Raw genomic sequence first — 12825 nt, forward strand, 5'->3', positions numbered from 1 at the left:
CTTAACACCTTGAAGAATTTTGAATGTTATTATTTAGTCCAGGTTAATGGCACTATTAGAAACTTAATATTTAACACCTGTAACTTTTCTCTTGCTTCTAAATTAAATCTAAAAACATCTCTCTATGTAACACAGGCCTGCAATTAAGGGAGTAGGGCTAAAATGAAGTTCTGCGTTTCTCAGACTATCATGATACATCTTTGTTGTCCCTCACTCTTCTTGGGCACTTGCTTTCCTCCTTATTCAACCTCTTTCAAGAGACAATCATAATAAGCATTCATTCCTTTGTATATGCTCTGAATTTCTTTACACCTTTCTTTTTATCTTACTTCCCTATAAAGCCTTAACCCTGGTTAAATCCAGGTTGACACCAAGTTTATGCCTATACTACTGAAAGTAAATCTGTCTTGGACCAGTGTTTAAGTGTTCTCACTTTAAAACCTGGCCATAGACCCCAAGGGGACCCTCAATGGTGCCCAGACGTTGCATTACAAGTTTTATTTTATTCATAATCCTACTCTTCTGTATCATTTCCTCTCTCTTCAAACTGCCACACAAATTATCTCATCCCTACTCTCAGCTGATGATCTTGTTTCTTATTTCAATGAAAAAAAAAAATCGACCCACAAAAAAAACCTTTCACATACTCTTCTTATTACAACTGCCACTTCAATACAATGATAACAAAATAAAAATAAAATAGTAACCACAATTTTAAATATGTGAAAATATCTACAGAAAAAATGTAATCATCATAACAATGTTTATATATGAAAACCTAAAAGATCTGTACCCATTCCTTCTCTTCAGTGTTGCTGCATTGCACAGCCTCTGGAAAAGCATGGTAAATGTGAATGATGCCCACTGGAGTTGTTCAGTGAAAAATTTTCAAAGCTATTTGAAGCAACTCTGCCCCTTGACATCATCTCTTGCTAATCTTCCCCTTTGCTAACTCTGCTGCAAAAACAGTGGAATCCTTGCTATTCCTCAGAAATGATCAGTCTTTATCTGTGTTGTCTCCTCTGCCTGGAATAGTCTTCCTCAAATTGTCTGTATAACTCAATCCATCACAACTTTTTACCTTAACTCAAAATACTACCTTCTCCGTTAATTTTGCAACCCATACCCCTTGATTCCACTCTATATTTCTCTTTATTTTTCTCCATATTTCTAATCACCTTCTAATATATTACACAATTTACTCACTTCTTTTGTATGACCTTGGACTCACCCTGCTAAAATGTAAGCTCCCTGAAGGCAGGCATTTTGCTGTTTTCTTCACTGCTGTATCCTCACCGTCAATAAAATTAATTAATAAGCTGCACATTTTGATTGTCAATAAAGTAAGACTTCAGAACACAAAATTTAGCAAAGCAAGTGCTAAATCAACAGAAATGGCACATTTTATATAATGTGAATGAAAACTTGCTGGTTTTTCTGTTAGTCTCCTTTAAGCAGCAAAGTAGACCTTCAGCAGGGTCAAGAATATTAAAGGGATGTGTCTCAATTGACCAAAATAGCTCTACTTAGGATCGGAAAGTTCAAGACTGTAGAGGCAATGCCATTTCTATGCTATTTCTTTTTTCAAAAGAAAAATCCATTTGTAACACAGAGTCCTCCAGAGATTTGTCACCATTTGCTAGGCTTCAGTCCAAAAAGTGTCAAGACTGACCTAGCCAATTTCCAGAGTCACATAGTCATTACTTTTATCACTTATGAAAACAAGAAGACAATTTCAGTCCCCTAAACACAGTGGAAAATCAATGATTCTAGGATCATTTTCAAAGTTGACAATATGAATCCAAGTCCTTATTAAAAGGAGAAATAGATAATGAGATCTATTCTCTTTAGCACCAGTGGCACTCCCTAGAAGTTGTGCCTTTAGGAGAAGAAATCAGTACTTTCAGTTCAACAAGGTACTGTTTAATGCATTATCTCTTTACTACAAGTGCATTACTTTATGCGGTCATTATTTTATTTTTTTCTTTTCACACTAATTTATTAAACCCCTATGACGTGTTTCTTTGATAATATTTTTATTTCCTTTAAAATTATTTATTAAATGCCAACAATGTACCAAACACTATGCTAAGCACTGGGGATATATTATCCCAAATATATTGTGGGTTGGTTTTACAAGTCATATTTCCTGGATTGCAAACATAGGATCATAAAAATAGAGAAAATACTATTTGCTGGTTCTTCCCCCTCTTTTTATTGACACCTTCATCCACTTTTCAAGTTTCTGCCCAGCAATTTGTGTAAAATCAAGGAAATGATTCCTGTATGTTTATGAGCCAAATCCTCTGCACCTCCATTTTTCTTTTTTTTTTTTTTTTTTTTTTTTAAGGGAATTTCACTCTAGTTGCCCAGGCTGGAGAGCAATGGCATGATCTCGGCTCATCGCAACCTCTGCCTGCCGGGTTCAAGTGATTCTCCTGCTTCAGTCTACCAAGTAGCTGGGATTACAGGCATGTGACACTACGCCCAGCTAATTTTGTATTTTTAGTAGAGACAGGGTTTCTCCATGTTGGCCAGGCTGGTCTTGAACTCACGACCTCAAGTGATCCGCCTGCCTTGGCCTCCCAAAGTGCAGGATTACAGGCGTGTGCCACCACGCCCAGCTGTCCTCTTTTATTCTCTGGCCCTCTGTGGAGTGGCCCTCCTGAAAAGTAGCTGTCAGTGCCTGACCAAAAATGCAGCACCAGGGTGCTTCTTATGCTCACCTATCGTTTCTTCTACCTCTGCATGTGAAGCTTTCGGCTATGTTTGCCCATTTTTTGAAGATGTAGTTATCTTCACAAAGGAGCACTGCAATGCATGCTGGCACCAAGGTGCTGTGATAATCAAAATCAATCCATTGGAGCAGTGTTCTTTCACGAAAATCTGTCCCGTTTTGTGAGGTTACCTACATTGTATGCTTTCACCATAATGTTCATCTGTGTTCCTAGGATCTAAGATAGATTTCATAGAAACTATTTGCAGCATATCAGGTGCCAGAAGATTAGAAGTGATAATGACAATTGCAGAGGATTTAATAAGAAGACTATTTACAAAGGAGTAAGTAGGGTATAGAGAAATGCTTAAGTAGTATCCTAGGACTAAACACAGTGCGGGTGGAGAGCTGTGAAATTCCAAAGTTTGAAGAGGCAGAGGGGAGAAGAGATCACCAGGGTTGAGATGGAGAGAGTTATATGTGATGTCGGATTGGAGACACTTTGACAGTTGTTTTAACCTTTGAAGGAGTCTGACAACTTTAGATGGCATTGCATAAGAAGAGCTAACAGAACAAACATCTCAGCTTCAATTTTTCTTCTCTCTGATCTCCTACTAGGATTCTCCATTTGCCAGACTCAACTGAAAGCAAGAAAGCAAGAGAACCCCTTGAAACAGTTTGCACACTCTGGCCCCTAAGTTATACAGCAGGGTGGAAAGAGGTGGCAGTAGTAACGGACAGGCCACTCTTATTCCAGATTTTAACTCTGCTCCATCTCTGTGGAATATATTTTGGAATATACATTCCAAATAGGAATATATTTTGCTGTCGGTCTAAATCTCCTCTCTGCTTCAATACTTAGCTGAAGTTTGTGGTCCTTGTGCTTTCATTTCCCAAAGTTGATATTTTTCCCAAAATGACCTATGTACCTTTTCTCAACAAATTAACACTTAAATAGAGTTCGTGGCTTCATAGCCACTATTTCAAGCAGAGGAATTATTAACTCATCTATTCCCCCCAACTATTTAATCCCCTAATATTATTAGCCTGATTTATAGATGAGAAATTTTAGGCACAGAAAAATAAATCTCTCAAGGTCATACAACTAATAAGTGGCAAAGCCAAAATTCAAATCCAGCCAACCAGCCCAAACTCTAGTACACTGTTTGGAATAAAAAATATTTTATTATGTACTTAAAATAGTCTATATAATTATGTGAAAAAGGAAATAATCTCTCTACACGAAGAGGTTAGGTTCTATTGGCAGAGATACTCAAATGTAATAAAGAAAGTTTTAATATAGAGATATTCATGTAAGACTATAAGGGCTCAAATCTACCTAACCAACCTCAGTCTAGGGTGGGAGAAAAGAATCAGAGAATGTACCCAAGAGGAAATCATTACTGATATTTGGAGGGCAAAGTTTAGTAATTTGTACTTTAACCTGAACACAACAAGGAACCACTAGATGAGTTAATGCTGGTGGATTACATAATTAGGTTATTACTTTTAAAATAACATTCTGATGGTAAAAGTGCAGATATAAATTATAGTGTAAATATACCATTTAAAAATTATTTGTCTATATTAATGTATATTTAAGTGTATGAATGAATACTTATTTGTCCTGTTTTTAAGATTTAAGCTTATTGTTAAACATTCAAATATTTTTATATGAATTTTATGGGAAATACATGGGATCTAGTAATGTTATCTTTTAAGGTTATCCTTAGTATATACATATATTATAGAATATAATTTTTATTATATAAATTTTATTATAAAAATAAATGTAAATATTATATATAAGTATATATAAATTATGTGTATATATATATATCAATTCTACTCATCTGAAACTAAAACAAACTGAAATAAACTGATTCAAGAATTCAAGATATTCATTTTTTTCATAATAACCATTGATCAGGAGTACTTTATTCCTTTCCGTATTTTATGAGATTATGACCTTGTTTGGAATACTTTTGATTCTGAAGTTCACACTTATTAACTGTTATTTAAAATCCATTACAAAAATCATTATTGGAAGCATCAATACTAATTTCCATTTGATTATTTTGTGTATGGGAAAAATTTACCAACATAAAGTCAGTGGGTCAAAAACTTGCTTGTGCAGCCATATCACTAGAAATATGACTGTAACACAAGCAGTAATTATCCACATTCCATTCTTATCAAAAGCTTCCTGGACACAATTTATTATATTCAATTGCATTTATCCAATTACTAATAATAGCCCGAGGAAGATTAAAATTGTAGTCACCTAGATATAAATTTCTTATTTTAATTTCAATATCTATTAAAGAAATGTTAGTAGGATGAAGACTTCAACCTCTATAGACGTTTGTGTCAAGGATATCATTCTTTTCTGCAAGGAAAATGCCTACAAGTTAGAATTAATAATGTATTTTTTAAAAAATTAAATAATCTTAGGTTAAAATTCAACCCAAATTAAGACACTTCTATCTGATTTCAACAATTGTCTCCAGGTTTCAAACTTCACGAAGGTAGAAGCCCTATCTTAGACCCAGTGTATCCCCAGTACTTAGCAAAGTGATTGACATAAGTCATGAGCTGAAAAACAATTATTTCAAATGTAGTTGAACTTAACTGTTTTGATGTGCATTTGGTATTTTTCATTTAAATGACTGTAGTCTCCTATTTTCTATACAGTATTCACTGGCTACTCAATACATGACATTTAACAGTCACATACATTACATAATAGTATCCAGCTAGCAAAATAGGTATTTACTATGTTAATCATCTTTATAGGATAAGTATTGAGCAGTGTTTTACCAATTTTTTCCTCTGTTTTCTTAGAATTTAAACCAATAGACATCTCACAAGAAGCTCTTAAATCTTTTTATACTTATTAGAAATGGACAAAGATCAGCTCTAGCAGTCAGGTTTCCAAGCGTTTAAAGTGACATGAGCCACTTTAAGTTATTTTAAACAAGAAGACTTTATTTAATGATTTCAGTGCTTCCAAAATCTTCGGAAGGACTCGTGAAGCAGATTCTATTCTGTACTCTGCAGGGACTCTCAGAACCATATAGAACTGGTTCCTTGGGGGAGCTGCCATTTCTGAGACTACCACAGGAGCTCTGTTAAAAACAATAAGTCTCTGCCACTGCCCTGAAAATGGGCACCAAATACTGCTGGAAAAAACCTGCTAATTTGCAAGAACTTGCTGCCAGCAACAGGAGCCAGGAGCTGCCAAAATTGAGGATTTGACTGCCTACTGCCTTCTGACACTGGTCCTGAGTACTTCTAGTAGGCTGAAACTCATTTTCATAAAAAATGATAGCTGCAGAGGAGTCTGAGAAATGTAGACTTTGTTTTATAACCTCTCCAAGGGGGGGGGGGGGGGAAGTGAACAGGAGATCCAGTTTAGAAACATGCATATCAAAATCAATTCCCTTTTGTAAGTCAAGTGTCTTCATTCATACTTTGAGGAGGGGAGGGGTCACAGTAGAAGCAACTTAGTGAAAAAACCAAAGCAAAGACGATGAATCTAGACAAATTGGGTAGAAGTATAGCTCTGACACTTGTGAACATAAGCCAGTTATATGCCTTCTCTGAGCCTCTGTTTCCACATTTTAGAGGAGCATCCAGTCTTCCTCACAGAATGATTACGAGAATTATATTAGACATAAATGTAAAAGTACTTCATAAATATTGATACAGACACGAGACAGGAAAATACTAGGTAGAAGAGGGAGGTTCCGAACAAGGGCCACACCCTCAAGCCTGGGACCGCGGCGCAAAGTGAGAACATGCATTCCTGTTTTCACACTTGAATGTTGCTTTTTGGCCTGCTCCGCACCCCATCCTGTACCCATAAAAACCCCAGGCTCTACTGCAGAGGGGCAGCAGAGCCGGAGAGCCGCTGAGCAGCAGAGCAGAGCAGCAGAAGAGAGAAGAGAAAAAGCAGCTGAATGCCAGAGAGTAGCAATTTGACTTCAGAGGGCCAGCTTGACAGCAGGACTCTGGAGAAGTGTTCGGCCACGGACAAACTGAATAAAATCCCCCACATTCACCACCCTTCAATTCCTTCATGCGACCTGATTCTTCCTCGACACTGGACAAGAACTTGGGTACCAAGAGGGTGGGTGCAAAAGGCTGTCACCTGACCTTCCACTGAGCTGTTAAGCCATCCATGGACGGCAAAGCTAAAAGAGCACACTGCAGCTATCCTGCCGGTGCCCAGAAGCACTCATGCCGGCCTCTGCACCTGCTCATTCACCTGCATGCTCCCCGTCCTGTGAGGAATTGAGAGCTGTGGGCTGAGTACACGAGCCAACCCAAGGGGACTATCCCATTTCAATAGCAGGTACTAAGCAATTAAAAGAAGATATAATCAGTAGGAGTTATCAAGGCAAAATTAAATGACGTTATATTTCAGTTGCTGTTACAGCTTCAGTGCTAAATACATTTTATTTTATTCTAATTTTTGAAAAATGGTGATCTTTTTTATATAGTAAGTTACTGCAATGTCTCATTTCACAACCAACTGGGATTTAATGGACTGGAAACATTAGATCAAGTTAAATCCCTCTAAATATTTGTGGCATCATGTCTTATTGTAGTATAGACTCCATAGATCCTATAAGAGACATTGTTCTAATAAATAATTAAAGCCATATTTGAATTTATTTGTTTTCTGTCATTTATGTGTCTATTTTTATGAAGTCTCGAGTGCTTCCTATATTTACATTGGAAGGCTTTTTAAATTTTGTGATTTTTGTGATCTTGTGGAGATACGGTGCTTGGTTGATTTTCTAGTTGGTCAAGTCTCTGCGAAGTAGATTTTTAGCCCTGGACAGTAAAGAATAGAAGCTTCTCGGTCAGTAAGCCCCATAATAACAGCTAAAGTGTTGCTAGGGAATTACTTCTCACTTTGTGTTGTCATTTAGATTGAAAAAGCATAAACTCTTAATTATGTAGTGTGATTTACTATTTTAATTGAGCTCCAGTTGCCAGTGTGATAAGATGACGTTATAACAGTATAACACTGGACCCCTAGAAATCAATAAATATAGTAGAATTTTTTTACTGCCCCCTCCTTCCTACTCACCAAATCAATCGCTTTTTACCTTTTGTTTTTTATGAAAGTTCTTCAATTCATTTTATTACCTATCAAAAGTGAAATGTCTCTTTTTTTTTTCCTGAGGCATATAGTTGTTTGATATTTCAAAACTTTTTGCTGATTTTATTTTTCATTGTTTTGTATCCAGGACACTCACATACTCTATCTAACCTTCTAGGCCCCAAATTTAGAGTAAAATTTATACAGTTGTAGAGAATGAGGACTAACAAAGTGATTAGTAAAGACTATTAGGATTTGTACACTGTTGATTTTGTCACTTTTCACATTGTGGGACAAGTTTTATAAAACCTCAGTATGAATCACTTGAGAGAGTAAAAAGGAGAATAACAGGTTTGATTCCCTTTTCTTGTGAATCAGGAGCACCTCTCTAGGCATATTCATACAAATTCTATTTACCAGACAGAGGAGTTTGGACACGCTTGTCTCTAGATTTTTCTCATAAAGTACATCTGTGTCTCACACCCAATGCATCCACAAGCTTGCAACGTCATGGATGCTGGAGGATTGCTTATCCTCAAAAGACTTTGTGATCACTCATTGGGGAGCATGGAACAAACCTGAGAGAACTAAGGCTGTCCCAGTACATGGCCCCTAATGATATCAGGGTAACAACTGTTGCCTGTCCTCTCTGATAGTTTCCAAGTACTTTTATTACTGTACTTTTCCAGCTTTGCCTTGTATTGGAAACACAAGTGCTAGGAAGAAGTATTTTTCTTCTGCACAGATCAAGAAATGAAATTTTCCCCAGTGTCTAGCAAAAGACTCTAGCTCATTTTACAGCATTGATTTCATAATTCAGTCTTCTACAGAGTCATTTACTGTAATAGATGTTAGAAAACACCCACAGTCTTGAAGAAAGAGAGGTGACTTTGGCTATACAATGAGGGTCATTACATGAAAGGAAGAATGATGGAGACTTGTGAAAAATTTAGGGTTCATCTTCTGAGCTGAGTGTAGTGTATGACTAAGGCATTGTAGATATGTGATCCATTCACTATTTGCTTATTATACCAGACTGAATTCTTTTCCTATGCTGGGTACCATGTAATAGAAAATATAAATGGCAATTGTCAAGTCAACACTTTTGTGTTCTGTTTATTGATTCAATCAGCTTTCATATATGACTGTGCATTGTCATTTATAACCTCAATTGATGACATTCAATCCTACAAGGAGTCTTTTAAAGCAGATAAGCATTTAAAGGGAGGGATATAAAGAAGCAGAAATTAGAAAACTGCAGATCTATTTTATGTACCTAGCAATATAATCCCATTCTTTGACAATTTTTTTTTATATTGTTGTTTAAATTTATACTTGTTTTCTTTTAGAGTTGACAGTTTACCCAGGAATCTCATAGTAAAGTGTAGGTTTTATAAAAATAGATTGAGTTGTTTAGGTTCAAAACCAAGGAGAAAATCTTAACCTTTACCTTTCCTTTACCCTGGGTGTCTAAAATATCACTGGATCTTGTATGGTATTAATCTCTTGCCTTTGAATCTGACCATAAATAATTGAATTTAGTTACCTATCTTCACCTAATTGACACCATAGAAGTAGTTTCCTAATGCATAGCCTTTATTCATTTTCTCCCCCTTACAGTTTATCTTACCATGTTGTCACTCAGAGCAGATCTTGGTCCTCCAGGCTCAGAGGGCTTCCTTATCTACCTTGTTGAAATCAAATTAATCCCAAATCCTTCAGTTTAAATGTAAAAGCTCACCACTTCATTATTCATACTTACCTTTCTGATTTTCTTCAACACCACACACACACACACACACACACAACACACACACATGTACACATTCATTCTATGCACTTTCATCCTTCATATTTGGGCGCTTCCTCAAATGACACCTTTCCCCACCCCCCACATTTATCCGAGGAAGGGCTAATTTCACTTCTTATCTTCCCCCAAAACTTTACATATTCAAAATTTTAAATTAATCTCACCCACACACCACATGCCCGAAGTAATGACTATATCTGTTATGCCTTCAGAGTTCTATAAGATTATGAGCTGCTTGAAGATAAAACCTCTACCTTGCTGGATTTTTAATTCTCAAATTTAGCATAGAGTTCAATGTATTCTAAATGGATGTTGGTGGAAATGATTTTCACTGAATTAATTGGCCATGTTCCATCATGATGTTGCTCTGGCTTTCTTTTAGGAACATGGAATACCAATCAACATGGGCTATGCTGTGGCCCCACATCACTCAGGGGTCTACCCGGTTCACATTCAGCTGTATGCAGCTTGGAAGAAGGTCTGGGGTATTCAAGTCACCAGCACTGAAGAATATCCACATCTGAAACCTGCCCGGTACAGAAAGGGCTTCATTCACAATAGCATCATGGTGAGCACAAAGGGCCATGTATATTAAAAGATGTTAATATCTACATGTGGAATGAAAACAGAGGGCCCTTTCCTCTAAGGATGTAACCTCAAACCTCTTTTACATGATATTCAGAAATGACCAACATATCTCAATGGTGACTGGTTATGCATTAACACATCTTTTGGCTATAGGCTTGCTCCTAAGCTGTGGAGTGGCTTTGGCAAATCCAAAACAAGCTGAAACTAAGAGGAATGAATTATGTAGAGATTATCCACTGTAGTTTCAGTGTTGAAATTTTGCCTGGGGGTTCTGTACTTTTCCTAGGAAATTTCTCATTATCTATTTCGTTGAGTGGTTTTACTGAGAGTTTTACAGGCAGAGTAAGGCTCCACGGATCAAGAAAACACCTCTCAAGTTGTTATTCTGTCAACAGACAGAATGTAACAAATAGCATCTGAGAGTTAAATTTATCCACTCAGTTTATTTTGGCTTTCAGACACTCAAAAGTATCTAAGAATACTGCTCTTTTTTGTTTTTGTTTTTGTTTTTGTCTTTTCCTTACATACTCCAAAAAGGGAGGTATGTGTTTTTCTTTTCAGATATAGTAATTGAAAAATAATAGGATGTAGGAATCCTATAAATGCCAATAAAACCAATTGGATTTTAGATGGCAATTTACAATCATTCATTGGTAAAAAAGTATATATTACTCACTTTGAGATAAAATAGCCCATTTTAAAACAAGTATCCCTACTTCTAGTGACTTAGATGATGTTTTCATAATTAGTTGCCAAGATCAGAGCATTGGTTTACAAACTGTTCTCACTCATTTAAATATTTACACCTTCCTAATTCATTATTCATATTGCTGTTAAATCCATCTATCATCTATCTATCTATGATTTATTTTTCTATCTAACCACTATCTGTGAGTAAAGCAACCGCACACACACATATCTAACCAGAGCTGACACACAATATTTATTAGTCGTGAAGCTTTATTTTATTGTAAATTGGTACCAGAAGGCCTGAAGAAGCCTCAAATTTAAGAGAAGCTATTGGTAATGCAAATAGTGACATTAGATGGCCATAGAAATCCAGAAGGTATAAACAGAATTACTCACATAATTTCAAATCATAGTGAAAATACTCAGGTTTCTCTTTACCCTTCCTTTATCTTCTGTGTCCAAAACATCACTGGATCTTGTATGGCATTAATTCCTTGCCTTGAATGACCATTCAACATATTATGAAATAAAAGCGTTCTTTTTAACCAATATTATATGCATTTATTTACTTTAAATTTAAGATTAACCCTTATGATAATTAAGCAAATAATTAAAAAAAAAAAAAAACTCTAGGCAATTAGATGCATTTGTCCATTAAATTACCAGTAGTTTGTTATTCAAAATATGATTTTGGAATAAAATAACTTATTTGCTTTCTTTATTAAACATTCAGATTTACAGAAGAAACAACCACAAAATATACCAGAAGTAATCACTAAATAATTTGACTATTATGTGATAAAATTTAAATTCAGAGTGTAGTGAAAACAAAGTTAGTGTGGAAGGGGTTATGAAAACCGATTGTTTGAATCCCAGAACTTGAATACCTTTACAATGCAGGACTTGATTTTAGAAGCAAGGAGAGTGATGGCCTAATGGCATGAAAGATGTAACCTTGGAGAATTTCCATCTTTGGATGAAATTAACCCTAAGAAGGCTTTGCGTTTTCTGTAATCATTTAACATAACACAGGTGGTGGGTTAGATTTATAAAACCAACTGAAAATTATTTTACCTTCATTTTTTATGCCTTTGATATGGAAACTTCCTTAATATTTACAGAATTACACCAACATCAACTTGTGATTATAATAAGATTTTGACTTTAGCAACCAAGAAAATCCAATAGGAAATTACAATTTGCAGATTCTAAAGTTATGAGATAGTGGTGAAGTTCTTAATTAAATCATGTCTGTGTGCTGTTTTTCCCCTCTTTTACTCAGGTCCTCCCTCGACAGACTTGTGGGTTGTTCACTCACACTATTTTCTACAAAGAATATCCAGGAGGACCCCAAGAACTGGATAAAAGTATCAGAGGAGGTGAACTTTTTCTCACAATCCTTCTAAACCCAGTATGTATTCTATGCATGCATCTTACAATAAGATTAGCCTTTTCAAATGTGTTTTATTTTCCTGTCTTTTAAACTAAATAATATTTATTTTCTTTATTTACAGCACATCTTACTGGTCATGCATTTAAATCTACATTAAAATACTTTTATTGATGACATTTGACTTTGGGGACTGAATTTTCAGTAGATTTGATTACAAAGTCAGGGTTTTTACTTTGTAATGTGGGTAGTGAAAATTTATTTCTAGCAGTAAAAGAGTAGCAATGTTTTCCACTGTTATTTTTTTCAAGTGAGGTCTTTCAGCTTTATGAAGGTACAATTGACAAATAAAAATTGTTTATTTTTACAGTACAACATGATGCTTTGCTATATGTAGACATTGTGAAATAATTAAATCAACCTAATTAACATACTATCATCTCTCATTTTTATTATTTTTGTAACAAGAACATTTAAAATATTTATTCTCTTAGCAATTTTTAAGTATAAAATATGTT

At 35.5% G+C, this 12825-nt stretch overlaps 1 protein-coding gene across 1 annotated transcript in view; it reads left to right on the forward strand.

Moving 5' to 3' along the window:
- NDST4 (N-deacetylase/N-sulfotransferase (heparan glucosaminyl) 4) overlaps positions 1 to 12825 on the forward strand; it is a 312690-nt gene that overhangs the window by 181670 nt on the left and 118195 nt on the right. Inside the window, exons 5-6 of the mRNA XM_011999457.1 lie at positions 10022 to 10207; positions 12200 to 12328. Coding sequence (XP_011854847.1) covers positions 10022 to 10207; positions 12200 to 12328 — 315 coding nt within the window. The remainder of the gene's footprint in view (positions 1 to 10021; positions 10208 to 12199; positions 12329 to 12825) is intronic.

The sequence above is a fragment of the Mandrillus leucophaeus genome, unplaced genomic scaffold, assembly GCF_000951045.1.
Source record: "Mandrillus leucophaeus isolate KB7577 unplaced genomic scaffold, Mleu.le_1.0 Scaffold594, whole genome shotgun sequence".
Taxonomy (NCBI): domain Eukaryota; kingdom Metazoa; phylum Chordata; class Mammalia; order Primates; family Cercopithecidae; genus Mandrillus; species Mandrillus leucophaeus.